The sequence below is a fragment of the Cetorhinus maximus genome, chromosome 7 (genome assembly GCF_964194155.1).
Source record: "Cetorhinus maximus chromosome 7, sCetMax3.hap1.1, whole genome shotgun sequence".
Classification (NCBI taxonomy): domain Eukaryota; kingdom Metazoa; phylum Chordata; class Chondrichthyes; order Lamniformes; family Cetorhinidae; genus Cetorhinus; species Cetorhinus maximus.
In genome coordinates this window covers 15,652,334-15,669,427 of record NC_135885.1, presented here as the reverse complement: position 1 = coordinate 15,669,427, position 17,094 = coordinate 15,652,334, and the positions used below count along the sequence as shown (strand labels likewise).

General features: G+C 43.7%; 1 protein-coding gene across 1 annotated transcript in view; it reads left to right on the top strand.

The window, feature by feature from the left end:
• The window catches only part of LOC144682608 (interleukin-5 receptor subunit alpha-like), a 67,568-nt gene extending 51,786 nt beyond the window's left edge, over positions 1 to 15,782 (top strand). Inside the window, exons 9-11 of the mRNA XM_078545100.1 lie at positions 1,999 to 2,092; positions 3,783 to 3,873; positions 13,578 to 15,782. Of these exons, the coding sequence (XP_078401226.1) occupies positions 1,999 to 2,092; positions 3,783 to 3,873; positions 13,578 to 13,664 (272 nt within the window). The 3' untranslated portion in view covers positions 13,665 to 15,782. The remainder of the gene's footprint in view (positions 1 to 1,998; positions 2,093 to 3,782; positions 3,874 to 13,577) is intronic.
• The last annotated feature ends 1,312 nt before the right edge of the window (positions 15,783 to 17,094 follow it).

Sequence of the window (17,094 nt, the reverse complement as noted above, 5' to 3'; positions counted from 1 at the left end):
TATTTTGTTTTTTTTAAAAAATATGTAGCAAATAAAATTGGATGACCGACATATGCTAAATTTTAAATGCTAATCCATAATGTGGTAATGACTTATCCATGAATAAATAATTAGCTCTGGATAAGCAACAGGTTATATGTACATCTTTTTAAAAATGTGTTCTTTTTCGATAATCACGTTGACAATGAAGGTATGTGAATTCTCTGTTTCGCCAGTAAAACGTGTCTGTTTAAGTACTCAAAAATAAAATATAGCTAGAAACCTGAATTACCAACAGCAAGTGCTGGCAACACTCGGCAGGTCAGGCAGCATCACTTCAGTCCTAGCCACTTGCCGTTCTCTAGCGCTTTGGGACAGAAGCATGCTGCTCTGGCTCCCAGATTTTGGTAAGTATTTGGGGGCAATGTCGGGTGCCAAGCTGGCAAGCTCTGGCGATGGGCTTGTGTTTCAGAAGCCATGGGGTTGGGGGGGGGGGCGGAGGGGGGTGGGGGAGGGGGCAGAGGGTGCGTGTAACCTGGGGAGGGTAACGCCTTGTATGGCGTTCTCTATTGTCTAATAAGCCTATAGGGGCCTTTTAAAGAGGGACCACCCCCCCCTCCCCCCACCCGCCCACCACCAGCCTGTGCAAGGAAACCTGCCAGGCTGGTCACTTGGCATGGGCATCTCCTGCTGCCGGTTAAATCCTGGCAGAAGTATCAGGACGAGGCCCTCAATCGCTGGTATAATTTGGGTGAGGGTAGGGGCGGGTGGATAGGTGGCGGACAGGCCACCGACACAGTTGAATGAGCCCCCGCACACTTCAAAACCGCCAGTGGGGGAGCATTAAATCAGGCCCTTTTGGGGGCAAAAGATCTAAATTGACACTCGCTGAGGGAGTTCCGTGCTCTTGAGGCTGCCATAATTTAGACGAGATGTTAAGCCCTGTCTGTTCTCACAGGTGGATTTCCAAGATCCCCTGGCATTGTTCAAAGGAGAGCAGGGGAATTGCTTCTGATATCCAGTCAAATATTTATCCTTCAATCAACATCACAAAAACATTATCTGCTTATTATCGTGTTGCTGTTGGTGGGAGCTTTCTGTGCAAAATTCAACTGCCACCTTTCCTACATTAAAACAGTGACTATACTTCAAAGGAAATTCATTGGCCCTAAAGCGCTTTGTGACATCTTGAGGTCTTCAAAAGAGCTATATAAATGCATCTTTTCCTTTCTGTTATTTTGAGGATTAAGCTATTCATTTTAATGAGACTAGGGCCTGGAAATTTAATTACACTAATTGAGTGTGAGATCTAGGTGCAGCGCGCACTGCGCACACCAAATGAGGCTGATGGGAGGATCACATTAAACTGTTCCGCTGGACTCAGTAATATAGGACTGGTGAACTACCATTGTCATTGGCATTCCCATAGGTCACCCAGCGGGTGAACATTGGCTTAGGTCCTCAGGGAAGGCCAGGGAGCAAGGGCTGGAGGACAATCAGGAGACAGGGCATGATTAGTGGCTGGCAAGCGATCTGCAATTGTAATGTTCACTCACGCACCTCCTGGCTCCACAGTGAGGTAAGACAACTTGAAACTTGCCTTTCAGGTGGCAACCTTCAGTGGTCCCTTTAAAGACTGTTGAACACCTGGGGAAAATGACTGCCAGTGAAACATAACTCTGCTTTAGTTATTCACGGTCCAACTCTGCGAAGGGTTGGGCAGGTGTAGCAATGGGCTGAACATTAGTTGCAGACGCACAGCCACAAAGGTACCCTATCCAATTTGACACTTCTAATGTGCAATTACAGTATTCTGTCTGCACCCTTCACCAACTGTTCTACATCTGTAAAACAAGCAGAGTGCGATCCAATTTTAAGGCTATATCTTTGAATGTGTTCAAGCTAATGAATTTTACTATATGTCTCATTGCATTGCAACTCCTTTTTAAGCAACTTTCACATCTTTTGAAACAACGAATATCACTTGTGACCTATAGTAACTGCCTTGTTTATTTACAGGACCTATCCATTTGTTTAATGTGCATCGGATGCTACTTATTTTGGCCATGCTTACAATGGCAGCAGGGCTTCTTCTGCTGTTTGCATTCAGAAGGTAATTCTCCATGCAGAGGTTAATTGTGTTATAACTAGTGTCAGGTTTCTCCCGGCTCCTGTCCTGATGCACTGACCGACATCGAGGCTCAGCTCCAGAGCGTTTCAGCTGCCCTGAAGTGCCTTGTTAAAAGTCAAGACTCCTGAAATTCACAGGGTTTCTCCCAATCTCCTGCCACAGCTTTGATGTGAGACCAGGAGAGCCCTCCGAGAAGCAGCTGAACTGGAAATTTGTGCTATTCGCCTGTGGGGGTTGGGCTGCTCACCAATCTCCTGGTAAATCACAGTGGGAAATCCATTCATTAGCCAAGCATATAAAAGGACATGGAGCCAAGGCAGGTGAATGGAGTGAGGACACAGCTCACCTATGATTTCAGTGAATAACGTAATAGGCTTGAGGGGATGAATAGCCTCCTCCTGTCTAATTCCAGTAGATTTCTTTTCCTTTGTGAATTTTCAACCCTCACCTCCTCTTCTGAATGTGCTCACTTGTTTCTGGCTTCCTCTGATGCCTGGACAAAGTGACCATGAACCAGACAATGGGTTTCTGCTGACTGCTACACTGTGAGGCATCACGCTTGAACACAACCAACATCCTCACACATGCAACTTGTTGGAGGGGTCATTGTCTTGTTGTGACAACCTTGGCTGGCATTCTATTTCCTAACCCAGGGTCACCGAGACCAATGATAGCGACACTGCATAAAAACCTGAGCTAAGTCCCCACGCAGAAAACAATGATCTTGTTGAAAAGAATGCTATTGAAATTCATTTACAGGGTGTGGGCTTCACTGGCTGTGCCAGCATTTATTTGCCCATCCCTAATTGCCCTTGAGAAGGTGGTGGTGAGCTGCCTTCTTGAACCGCTGCAGACCATGTGGTGTAGGTACACCCACAGTGCTGTTAGGGAGGGAGTTCCAGGATTTTGACCCAGTGACAATGAAGGAACGGTGATATATTTCCGAGTTAGGATCGTTAATGGCTTGGAGAGGAACGTCCAGGTGGTGGCGTTCCCATATATCTGCTGCCCTTGTCCTTCTAGATGGTAGTTCGTGGGTTTGGAGGGTGCTGTCTAAGGAGCCTTGGTGAGTTCCTGATGTGCATCTTGTAGATGGTACACACTGCTGCCACTATGCATCAGTGGTGGAGGGAGTGAATGTTTGAGGATGGGGTGCCAATCAAGCGGGCTGCTTTGTCCTCGATGGTATTGAGCTGCCTGAATGTTGTTGGAGCTGCACTCATCCAGGCAAGTGGGGAGTATTTCATCACACTCCTGACTTGTGCCTTGTAGATGGTGAACAGGCTTTAGGGGGTCAGGAGGTGAGTTATTCATCGCAGGATTCCTAGCCCCTGACCTGCTTTTGTAGCCACAGTATTAATATGGCAAATGGTGTACAAATTCATTATCTTAACATGCATTTTAGATTTGTTTTAATGCACAGAAATGTGGATTTTGACTTTGTGGGATAGTGTATAACGGGTGATAAGGAGTTGGCATTTATTTTACAGCTTTCCCATTGACTTCAATGGAAATACTAATAGGGAGAGACCTGCAACAGGCTGCTGATCTGATATCACAGGTTCTTCACTATCGCACAAAGCCACTATCTACCTCAAACGCTCTTCTATATTTCTATGTAAAATAATGCAAAGCTAATGTGGATTTCATTAATGTGTTTAACATTGCTTAGGTGCAAAGTGTTGGAAACTGTATTCAAACCAATCCCCGATCCTCAAAAGAAGTTCAAAACATTGTTTGAGGAATACAACGGTGATTTCCAGGTCAGCATACACTAATGAAATGCTTCATGGTCAGAAATTCAAATATTCATCGCCTGATTATTTGTATCTAATGTAGCATTTTGTGTTTTGCATGGAATGGAAAACTCAATTTTAGAAGTAATTCCTCCTCAGGCATGCAATATAAATTGTCAAAAAAAAAACATTTTTACAGGTAATAAGTTTCAAATTTGAGTGCCCTCACCTGGGAGTGGAAGGTGTTATATCAAGACTTGTTCTTTCTCACTCTGTATCTCATCTGAGAATGAGTACTGATCCTGTCTGATGATCCAAGTGCCAGAGAGCCTCAGGGTTCAAACATTTCATTACTCAAGGTCAACAAAACAGAAATAACACAACTGGGGAATCAGAGTTTATGGAGTAAATGTTTGTCTTTACTGTATGCATGGTAATCTGGTACAGCAGGTCCCCCACTAGTTATAGACCCTGCCCAGTTTACATCCCATTGATCAGCTATTAGGGTGCATTGATAATCAAGGAGGGTTGACTAATTGGATGAGATGAGAGATGAAGTGTAGCGTTCACCCAAACCATATTTAAGTTTCTCTATGGATAGCTAGAGGGGTGTTTTATTGGTTTCTGGTGAACAAGGCTATGAGACACTCACATCAAAATTGGAGGCATGTCACCAGTTTCAAGCCAAATAATTATTAGGTGCTCAATACTGTAAAAAAAAAAAGACCTGATGGAATATGAGCTGATTGAATCAGAGGGAAAATCTATTCTGAATAAAAACAGAAAATGCTGGGAAAATCTCAGCAGGTAGAAAGGGAGAAAGGAATTCACATTTCAGGTCGATCAACTTTGCTCAACAGTTCAATCTTTCACTAGTTTCTTCCTTATCTCCCCTCATGCCTTGCCCAAACTCATGAGGTTCACCTTGCTCTGACTCAACTTTATTCCCACTCAATTTTCTCTCCTGACTCCCATTCTTGCTGATCCTGTAAATAGTTCACTCTCCTCAGGTACTGCCCCCCCTCCCCTTCCAATCTGCCACCATCACTCCCCACTTCTCAAAAAGACCTGTCGGTTCTTTCAGGCCATTAGGACCCTAAGTTTTGACATTCCCACTCGAAACATATTTGCCCTCCTCCTTTAAGGCAATCTGTAAAATCTACCTCTTTGATAAATCTTTTATTCAACATTCGAATATCTCCTTTGGTTCCCATGACAATTTTTATCTGGTCACCCTCCTGGGGAAGTGCCTTGGAACAACATCCCGCCAATGCCCTGCTGACCACCTGTGGAGGTACATCCCAGCCAGAGCACAATCTAGTGAGAAGGAGGAATTGGAAAAAGTAATCGAAAACATTTTTGATGAAAATTGTCTATATAATTTAAACACTACCAGAAAACTATGACATAATTTTTCTTTCAAATGCGCTCAAAACATTCAGTAACATCATTTATCATCAAAAGGTGTAACTTGGAGCAATTTTTTAATGGCAGATAGAGTCATCATTTGCATCAACGTGTCAGCAAAGTGTTCAGAAGCATTCAAAAACCATCACAGCTTCGGTAAATTTGTGGAAGCAATCATTAATATTCAGAAGCGATCATTAGTGCTCGGACGTGATCATTTGCACTGAAAAGTATTCATTAGCGATCAAAGGCTTTCATTAACCTCAGCCTCTCTCCTTCTCTCACCATTTGCAGCCCCTTCTCCATCTTAGCATCCATCCTCTTCCCCCTTACTGACCCCTCTCCCCCTTGCAGCCCCGCTCTCCCTTTTGCAGCCCATCCAGCCTTGAATCACCAGCCTTGTTGCCCCCTCCCACCTTGCTCCCCCCCAATCCCCCACCGACCTCACCAGCTTGTTGGCCTTGCTTCCCCCTCGGCCCCCCTCAGGTGTTGCTTCTTAAGTCCTCGGGCCTCACTCACCCGTGTTGCTCCAGTCCTCAGGCCTTGCTCACCACCGCTGCTCCGGTTCTTGGGCCTTGCTGACCGCTGCTGCTTCAGTTGTTTGGGTTCACTCTCCACCTCCACTCACTTAATGAAGGTGCAGCTCCTTAAAGAACCTGTCACTTCCATTTATGGGGTGACTTTTTTTCTGATGGGTCACTCCCATGATTGAATTGTCTAAGGCTTTTTGGGAGCTTTAACTGCTTGCAACAAAAAACTAAAAACATGGAACATATACTTGTAAATTAACTCCAAGTGCATTTAATTTACAGTTCAATTTTCTGTGTGGAATGGAATGGGATGTTATAAGCTACAGTACATGCGTACACTCATATATAGGAATTGGGAAAATTACTTTACACAATTTGCCATATTTTTATTTCTTAACAGTCACTGTACTGAACCAGCTTGATATCCACCTTACCATGGATGATTTTAAAATACAGATACCAATGTTGAATACATGTCCTCTTCAAAGGCGCGTGAGGAGAGCGGCAGAGATACAGGATAAAAGAGCACGAGCAGAGCGGCGGAGACACAGGGTAAAAGAGCGTGAGGAGAGTGGAGGCACAGGATAAAAGAGTGCAAAGAGAGTGGAGGCACAGGGTAAAAGAACACAAGGAGAGCGGCGACACTGGGTAAAAGAGCGCGAGGAGAGTGGAGGCACAGGATAAAAGAGCGTAAGGAGAGCGGAGGCACGGGGTAAAAGAACACAAGGAGACCAGAGACACAGGATAAAAAAGAGTGAGGAGATCGGGGACACAGGAGAAAAGAGCAAGAGGAGAGTGGCAGAGATACAAGATAAAAGAGCACAAAGACATACCTTGTCATTAAGAAGCATACAAGTGGTACTAGCATTCAAAAAACACAGTAAATTGTAGCATACATAGGAAGAAAGTAATTAAAGTAAATTAAATGACATAAGTTAGAATGATCGGACAGGTGTTATGTTGCAGCTGTGAGATGTGGGGGGCTATTGGATGTGGGAACTTTTGGATGCCAAGGTGATCCATGACAAACACGTCTGCAGGAAGTGTAAGCAGCTTGAGGAATTCCGGATCAGGATTATTGATCTGGAAGCCCAAATGCAGACACTGTGTAACATAAGGGATGGGGAGAAATACCTGGCTACTTTGTTCCTGAAGACAGTCACACTTTTTAGAATAGGGTCATCTACTTTGATCAGCAGTAACAGGAAGATGTGACTGTCGGTGAGGCAGGTAATGGGACCGAGCAGATGGTAGGGGAGGAGCCTCAGGCTTTGCAATTGTCAAACAGGTTTGAGGTGCTCACAACCTGTGTGGATGAAAGCAAAGTCTGCAAGGTGGATGAGCTGGCTGGCCATGGCACTGTGGTACAGGACGCCATTCAAGCGGTGGGGGGAGGCAAAAAGGAATGTAGTGGTAGTAAGGGATAGTATAGGGAGGGGGACTGACACTATTCTCTGCATCAAAGAGCGAGAGTCCAGGCGGCTATGTTGCCTGCCTGGTGCCAGGGTTCGGGGCATCTGCTTGGGGCTGGAGAGGAACTTGCAGTGGGAGGGGGAGGATCCAGTTGTTGTGGCCCATGTAAATACCAATGACATAGGTAGAACTAGGAAAGAGGTTGTATGATAAGATAGGTACCAAATTAAGAAGCAGAACCTCAAAGGTAATAATCTCTGGATTAATCCTGAGCCATGTGCAAATTGGCATTGGGCAAATAAGATTAGAGAGACAAATGCGTGGCTCAAAGGCTGGTATGGACGTAGTGGGTTCCGGTTTGTGGGGCACCGGCATCAGTACTGGGGAAAGTGGAGGCCGTACCGTTGGGGCGGTTTACGCCTGAACCATGCTGGGACGAGTGTCCTCGCAAATCACATACCAGAGAAGTAGAGAGGGATTTAAACTAAACAAGAAGGGTAAGGGATCAAGTTTGGGTAGAGGTAGCAATTCAAGGTGTAGAGTCAAGACAGGAGAGCGAAATAATAATATGAGAAATGAGGGACAGAGAATGGCAGGAAGGGACAGAGAGAAAAATACCCAAGAATACATCAGCAGGCAAGGCTAGATGTTACAAAGGTAACAAAAAGACAAAACTGAAGGTTCTCTATCTGAATGCACGTAGTATTCAGAACAACGTAAATGAATTGATGCCCCACATTGAAGTGAATAAATATGATTTGCTTGCAATTACGGAGACGTGGCTGCAGGAAGAAAAAGATTGGGTCCTTAGTATTGAAGGGTACATGGCATCCAAGAATAATAGGAAGCTAAGTAATGGTGGAGGGGTAGCACTGTTAATCAAAGAGGGCATTGGTGCAATAGTTAGAGCTGACCTTGGTTCAGAAGATCAGGATGTAGGATCAATTTGGGTGGAGATGAGGAATAGTAGGGGAAATAGGTCATTAGTGGGAGTGATCTGCAGGCCCCCTAACAATAGCCACAATGTAGGACAAAGTATTCGAGAGAAAATATTGTGTGCTTGTGATAAAGGGATCGCAATAACCATGGGTGATTTTAATCTACACATAAATGGGAAAAATCAGATTGACAGTAGCAGCCTGGATGAAGACTGCTTAGAAAGCTTTTGAGATAGTTTCTTAGAGCAGCATGTTCTGTAACTAACCAGAGAGCAGGTAATATTAGATTTGATATTGTGTAATGTGACAGGATTAATTAATGATCTCAGAGCAAAGGCACCCCTAGGTAGCAGCGAACACAGAGTGACTGAATTTTACATCCAGTTTGAAAGGGAGAAGAATGGGTCTAAGACTAGTATCTTAAACTTTAATTAGCGCAACTATGTGGGGGTGAAAGCTGAGCTAGCTGAAGTGAACTGGGAAACTAGGCTAGAGGATAGATCAATAGAGAAGCATTGGTAGACATTTAAGGGGATATTTCAGAGTATTCAGAATAAGTATATTCCTACTATAAAGAAAATTTCTAAGGGGAGGACCCACCATTCGTGGTTAACTAGAGATGTTAAGGAAAGCACCAAACTTAAGGAAAAAGCATACAACTCCGCAAAGATGAGTGGCAGGATAGATAATTGGACAGAATATAAAGAATGGCAGAGAATGACTTAAAGGTTAATCAGGAGAATGTAATTAGATTATGAGAGGAAGCTAGCTAGAAATATAAAAATAAATGGCAAGGGTTTCTACAGGTATTTAAAAAGGGAAAGAGTAAGTTAAATGAATGTTGGTCCTCTAGAGAGTGAGAATGGGGAGTTAATAGTAGATAATAAGGAAATGGCGGAAGAAATTAAAAAATATTTTGCTTCTGTGTTCATTATAGAGGATACAAAAAACATTCCAGTAATAGCTGCAAATCAGGAGATGAATGGGAGAAAGGAACTTGGTGAAATTGAAATCACTAGGGAAGCGATACTGAGGAAATTGACAGAGCTGCTGGCTGGCAAGTCTCTGAGTCCCGATGGACTACATCCTAGGGTCCTTAAAGAGGTGGCTAATGAGGTAGTCGATGTGCTGGTGTTAATTTTCCAAAATTCGCTAGATTCTGGAATTGTTCAATTAGATTGGAAAATAGCAAATATAACCCCTCTGTTCAAAGAAGGGAGAGAGGCAGAAAACAGGGGCAGGATTTTTCATATGATGGGCGGGCTCAGCAGGAGCAGGTGGGGGCGGGGGCAGAGCCGATCGCCGCCCGTGATGGCTCCGCGCCACCATTTTGCGCGGGCGGGCCAATTAAGGCCCGCCCGGCGTAATATGCACCATGTAGCACTCAGCGCCAACCGTGCGGGCGGTGGGAGGGAGAGTCGGGGCCAGTGCTCTTTTGCGCATGTTCGTGGATGAGGTCTCCTAAAAAATGCGAAGGCCGCTTGGCCTTTTCGCCTGCCCGCCAACCTTAAGGTTCGAAGGGCAGCGTTTAGAATAACTTGAATTAGATCCTTAGTAGGCCGTTTACATATCGGCAGGCGTGCAGCTGACTCCGGCGTGCAAACAAAACATCACAACTCAGCGCGATGACATCAGGACGCACACCCGACGTCATCGCACATCATTTTCCACATTGGCGTGTCAGGCCCGTCCCCACACGTCGACCTGAAAACTCTGCCCCAGGAAACTATGGGCCAGTTGGTTGACGTCTGTCGTGGGGAAGTTATTAGAATCGATCATTAAGGAGGTTATAGCTGGGCAGTTAGAAGAGCTCAAGGCAATAGGGAAGAGTCAACATGGTTTTGTGAAAGGAAAATTATGTTTAACCAATTTATTGAAGTATTTTGAAGGAACAACATGCTCAGTGGATAAAGGGGAGCCTGTGGATGTACTGTACTTGGATTTCCAGAAGGCATTTGATAAGTTGCCACATCAAAGATTATTACGGGAAATAAAAGCTCATGGTGTACCGGGTAGCATATTAGCATGGATAGATGATTGGCTGGCTGGCAGAAAGCAGAGAGTATTCATGAATGGGTCTTTTTCTGGTTTGCAGGATGTGATGAGTGGAGTCCCACAGGGATCTGTACTGGGACCTCAACTTTTTATGATTTATATCAATGACTTAGATGAGGGGAGTGAAGACATGGTAGCTAAATTTGCAGATGATACAAAGATAGGCAGGAAAGCTTGTTGTGAAGAGGGTATGAGGAAGTTGCAGATGGGTATAGATAGGTTGAGTGAGTGGGCAAAGATCTGGCAAATGGAGTTTAATGTGGGAAAATGTGAAGTTGTTCACTTTGGCAGGAAGAACAAAAAGCAGAGTATTACTTAAATGGAGAACAGCTGCATGATTCTGAGGTGCAGAGGGATCTAGATATTCTAGTACATGAGTCACGAAAAGTTAGTATGCAGGTACAGCAAGTAATTAAGAAGGCTAATTGAATGCTATCCTTTATTACGAGAGGGATTGAACTTAAAAGTAAGGATGTTATACTTCAGTTATACAGGGCATTGGTGAGACCATACCTCGAATACTGTGTGCAGTTTTGGTCTCCTTATTTAAGGACTGATGTAAATGTATTGGAGGTGGTTCAAAGGAGGTTTATTAGATTGGTACCTGGAATGAGTTAAAGACAAAATACTGCGGATGCTGGAAACCTGAAACAAAAACAAAAAGTGCTGGAAAAACTCAGCAGGTCTGACAGCATCTGTGGAGAGAAAGACAGAGTTAATGTTTCGAATCTCTATGACTCTTCTTCAGAACTAAAAAGGAGTAAAAATATGGTGAAATATATACTGTTTAAGGAGGGGTGGGACAGGTGAAGCTGGATAGGAGGCTAGTGATAGGTGGAGGCAAAGGAGGTCGCAAAAGATGTCATAAACAAAAGGTCGAAGGGGTGTTGATGGTGGTGATACTGGCTAAAGGAGGTGCTAATGGTGACATTAAGAGTAGAAAGCAGGATGAGCAAGTGATAGATGGCTCTAGTGGGGGTGGGGTAGGGGGAGGGGACAGTATGGGAAAAAAGATCGAAGTAGGCAAAAAGGTGGGGATAAAACAATTAATAAAAATGGAAATAAATTTAAAAATAATAATAATAATGAAAATAGGTGGGAAAAAAATGTATAAAAATTAAGAAATAAATATTTGAAAAAAGGGATGGAATAGGGGTGAGGATGGAAGAGAGAGTTCATGATCTGAAATTGTTGAACTCAATGTTAAATCCAGAATGCTGTAAAGTGCCTAATCCGAAGATGAGGTGCTCTTCCTTCAATTTGCATTGAGCTTCACTGGAACATTGTAGCAGGCCAAGGATGGACATGTGGGCATGAGAGCAGGGTGGTGTGTTGAAATGGCAAGCGACAGGAAGGTCTGAGTCATGCTTGCGGACAGACCAAAGGTGTTCACAAAGCGGTCACCCAGTCTGCGTTTGGTCTCTCTAATGTAGACAAGACCACGTTGGGAGCAGCCAGTGAGTGGGTTGTCTTTGAGGAAAGGTTGGACAGACTGGGCTTGTTTCCACTGGAGTTTAGAAGAGTGAGGGGTGATTTGATTGAAGTATACAAGATCCTATACGGCCTTGACAAGGTGGACATCGAAAAGGTGTTTCCTCTTGTGGGTGAGTCCAGAACTAGGGAGCACTGTTTTCAAATTAGGGGTTGCCCTTTCAGGGCAGAGATGAGGAGATTTTTTTTCCCTGGGGGTTGTGCGACTTTGGAATTCTCTGCCTCAGAAGGTGGTGGAGGCGGGTCATTGAATATTTTTAAGGCAGAGGTTGACAGATTCTTGTTAGGCAAGGGAATCAAAGGTTATCAGGGTTAGATGGGAATATGGAAATTGAAATGCATGAAGATCAACCATGATCTTATTGAATGGCAGAACAGGCTTGAGGGGCTGAATGGTCTATTACTCTTCCCATTTCTTATGTACACATTAATTATGCCTATCAAGGTTATGATTACATGTATATTAGACTCAATGAAACCAGTAGGATTCTGAAGACGAGGGATGTGAAATGACTTTGCTTGGGGTCCATGGCACTATGGCTCTGGAGTCATGGTTGGTCAAGGCATCTTAGCAAGGTGTGGAGGGGTCTGATTGGTGTGGATGAGATGAGACAAAACTGTCATCATCAGAAAAGAAAGGAATTTCTTAAAATCACAGGTGTGGGGGAAAAGGGAGGTGTTTTTGCACCCCCACTAATGGTGTGTGCACTGTGTTAAATAATCTACACAATATATGCATAACATTCTGCATTTGCTGGGACTTGGAAAAAAATCATGGCACGATATTGTTGATGTTAACTGGTGTCAAATTTTGTCGTGATCACTAGGACTTGGAATATTTCCTCCTGAGCAAGCTCTATGGTCACTTCTGGTGTCAGCTGAACCCTGCTGAATGCTTTGAAGGCAAACAAATGGTGCTAAATGATCTCAAATGATGTTTTTTGAGCTTTGTATGATTTGATTTTGAAGTCAGTTGATCACCAATGATGTCAGTTGATCGCTACTTGATTACATGGGATGTCAGATGATGGCTAAATGATCACTTTTGAATGCAGCCAATCACAAATGAGCTCATTTGATGCCTGTTGCACGCTAAATGATGCCAACATTTTCTGGTAGGGGGCTAAGCCTCAGATGAAGTCATATGTTCAGTTGTAGATACCAGAGCTTAGAAAGGATGTTAAGAGCTCAGAAAAGGTCCCGAAGATATCTATTGAGTGGTACAAGGGATAATTAGTTATCAAAAAGACTGGAGAAGCTTCGATTATTCTTCTTAAAACAGAGAAGGTTAAGAGAAGATTTAATAGAGATGTTCAAAATCATGAAGGTTTTCATAGAGTAAATAAAGAGAAACTGTTTCCATTTGTAGAAGGGTCAGTAATCAGAGGACACAATTTTAATGTAATTGACAAATGAACCAAAGACGACATGAGGAAACATTTTTTGCACAGCGAGTTATAATGATAAAAGCAAATTACTGCGGAGGCTGGAAATCTGAAATAAAAACAGAGAAAATACTGGAAAATCTCAACAGGTCTGGTAGCATCTGTGGAGAGAGAAACAGAGTTAACGTTTCGAGCCCGTATGACTCTTCTTCAGAGCTAAAGTTCCAATGAGCTAGAGTTAGAATGATCTCAGACGTACTGCCTGAAAGGATGGTGAAAGCAGGTTCAACAGTAACAATCAAAGGAGCATTGGCTAAACACTTGAAGGGGTAAAATTATGGGGCTATGGGGAAAGCATGGTGAGTGAGAAATTGAATCGCTCAATCAAAGAGCTGGCACAGATAAGATGGGCCGAATGGCTCTGCTTCCCTGCAGTATCGTTTTATGGTTCTACGATAACGAAAGCAAACCAAAACCATTAATATTAAATTGAGCTTTTCCTTCCTCAGCAGAATTGGATTAACTATCAGATACCAATCTCAAAAGTTGACGAGTGCTATCCAGTTGTCATTGAAGAAAACCCCAAGACTGAAGCATGAATGAAGAAAATTTCATCACGACAAATTTTTGCATCTGGCAGACTGCCATAAACCTGTGTGTACAACCCAATGTTCAGGATGCTTCATTTTGCCCATGTCCTATCTATTAAAAGCTGCTAGTTATTGTCAGTCAAGGTTTCCACATCGCTCTGGGTCAGTTCTGAAGCAATGTCAGCAGCCTGAAACATTAGGCTTGAACTTTCCTGACCCCAAGATGGTGGGCCAGGAAAATACTGGGTGCTGCGTCAGAATGTTTCCCTGACACCCTCTTGCCCACCGGCCAAGTTTCCCAGGGGCAGTCTGGGAAATAGATCGGCGACCTCCACCACGGAGGCAAGCAGCCAATTTGCATATTTAAAGCCGCAATTAAGGGCAATTTAGAGGGTTCGTCTGTATTTTGCGGGCTGTGGAACGGCCCGCTGCCTGGTGCAAAGGCCGCCAACATAATGGGCGTGCCCTCCCTGTCACGGTACAGGGAGGCCACTGGAACGAGAGGCTGCTTGCTGGCTATAAGCACGCGAGGCCGCAATTGAGGCTGAGACAGATGCAGTGGAGGTTTTTCCCCTCTATGATGACTCACTTATTGGTACAGATTGTGGCTTTGAATGCTTCATGTGCAGGCCAATGAGAGAGCCTCCATGTTGTGGTGACCTTGCATTCCACGATCTGCATTAGCTGCACCCAACAAGTGCAGTCTCAGGACCCCCCTTTTGGTCCTGACACCTGCTGGAAAATTCTGTCCAGTAACTCTGTTTCCCCTCTCTACAGATGCTGCCAGGCCTGCTGAGGATTTCCAACACTTGTTGTTTTCTTTGAACTAATTCTGTGGTGTTTAAACATCACACCCTCACCCCCAACCCCCATCTTAAAAAAAACAAAGCTTTTTCAAGCAACGAGTGTGCATTTATCAAAATTTTGCTTGTTCAGATATAACGTTTATGTTTGTTCAACTTTGCTGTCTCTCGACAGATTTTGTTCGCTACTGGAGCAATGGGTAAAACTAATGGGAAAGCTAATGTTTTTTGCAGAAAAGTGTTCACTTGTCAAAAATAACAGTGGGTGGCTGAGATACATAGAAACATAGAAACTAGGAGCAGGAGTAGGTCATTTGACCCTTCAAGCCTGTTCCACCATTCATTATGATCGTGGCTGATCATCCAACTCAACAGCCTGCTCCCGCTTTCTCCCCATTTCCTTTGATCCCTTTCACCCCCAAGAGCTTTATCTAACGCCTTCTTGAGATGGACCAAAAGTGTTACTTCACATCAGGCTCTTCCATTTATAAATAGTCTGTTGCTGATATTAGTAGCAGCCTGCTTAACACATTCTCCAGCTATTTCACTTGGGGTGTTCATTTTCATTGGCGTACTGTGGTTGATGAAATAGGGGATAAGATATCAGACAAATACAATTCAAGTTAAAAGCAAAATACTGCGGATGCTGGAAATCTGAAGTAAAAACAGAAAATGCTGGAAAAACTCAACAGGTCTGGCAGCATCTGTGGAGAGAGAAACAGCATTAACGTTTCGAGTCCGTATGGCTCTTCTTCAGAGCTCTGACTCATATGGATGCAAAACATTATCCCTGCCAGACCTGCTGAGCTTTTCCAGCACTTTCAGTTTTTAAATACATTTTAAGCGTTTGCCTGCAAACAATGCAATCAGCGATTTCTGCACTTGTATCATAGAAGCTGACACAGACTTATCTTTGGTAGCTTTTTTCATTTCATGAGGGAAAGTTTCAATGCAAGAGCTGTTCCTGTGTAAAGGTCTTGAGCAGGTGTGGAAATGTGTTGGCATGTGTGAAGCAGATCACTGCCACAGCAATGTTATTTTTAAGCTAAATAGCCTGATGGTGGTTACCTAGTCCAGCCTAGCTCAAACATCATTGCCATTTTTAATTCAAGTGTTTTTTTAAAGCAGCCTCGCAGCTAGCTGGTGGAGAAATGTGCAACGAATTCGGGGATATACGTTGTTTTAACGACTGCTGTCTGATTCGTCAGAATGTCACGGTGTATTAAATGTTTTTTTCAAAACTTAAAATGATCTGTGTGTGTTTTAGTTTCTTATGTTAAGCAGTTAGCCATGTGGTAAAATTAAATTGTCTAAATGAGTTTGAATTGTACATGATAAGTGATCCCAGGTATTGAATTGTATAGAGAGGCTGATACACTTGTATCCTGATGTTTTTTTTAAATTAAAGTTTGCCCATAGGGGGTCATTTTGTGATTTTGCAGTTGATGTTCCTGAGCTGTGGCATTCCGTGTTGTGAAGGGAATGAGATTCCCATATATATGTGGAGGACAATTCATCTGGCTTGAGGGGGAATAGAGGGTTACAATGACCTATTTAGATGAGGAAAGATGGGAGGAGGGTTGAGTGGAGCACAAATACCAGCATGGACTGGTTGGGCTGAATAGCCTGTCTCTGTACTGTATATCCAATGTAACCCTCTGTGTCTCCACTATTTAACCTGTAAGGGAAAGGATCATTGCTGAATCCATTTGAAATGATGGATAAACAAATGGAAGCTATTTCCTTCATCTTGCTTTCAGCTCCAACTGTGTACATGAACACAATCTGATATGTAGATATTTATAGGCTGTGCACCGGAAGATGGGTGGCAAGGGGGAATGTAAATTATGTCACAGTTATTGGTGTTACTCTGAACTTTTCCCCCTTCCTCCTCTTAAACTCAAAATAGGAAGGCCTGAATTCTCTTCCTGTTTGTGGTGGACAGGTGCTAATACCAACCATCATGAAACTACCAGGCTCACCATGATTTTCCCTCATAACAGTCACATAGAAACATAGAAAATAGGAGCAGGAGTGGGCCATTCGGCCCTTCGAGCCTGCTCCACCATTCATTATGATCATGGATGATCATCCAACTCAATAGCCTGCTCCCGCTTTCTCCCCATATCCTTCGATCCATTGGGTCACGAGCCATTGAATGTATTTTGCTGACCAGAACATCAGCCTTTCTTGACTTACAGCTGCTGGGAGGCAGGAGAGTACAGTTCTAATGCAATCTTTAAATGACTGGATCCAGTCAAAGGGAAATATCACTTCACAGCCACAAGGCAGAAGAAACAGCTGCCTTGGGGGAGTCAGCCACTGATTATGGCCCTAGATTTACCAAAGAATCTGTGGAAATATTTCTGGTAGAAGTGAGGGCCTGGGGAGACTGATGAGCTCTGAGGGCAGCAAGTTCCATAGGAGACCTGTGCAGTCTTGTCTGGAGGGAGATGGCAGAATGGTTAACGTAGGCTTCACCAAACCAAGAATTGCCACATGGTGCAGAAAAGGGTTCAATAACCTCACACTAGTAGCTAAGGTAAGTCGAGTCCCTGGTAACAATACACATCCTCTACCTTGTCATACAGCTTTACTTAACTCCTTGCTTATCATACTCTTTCTCAGCACCAGGT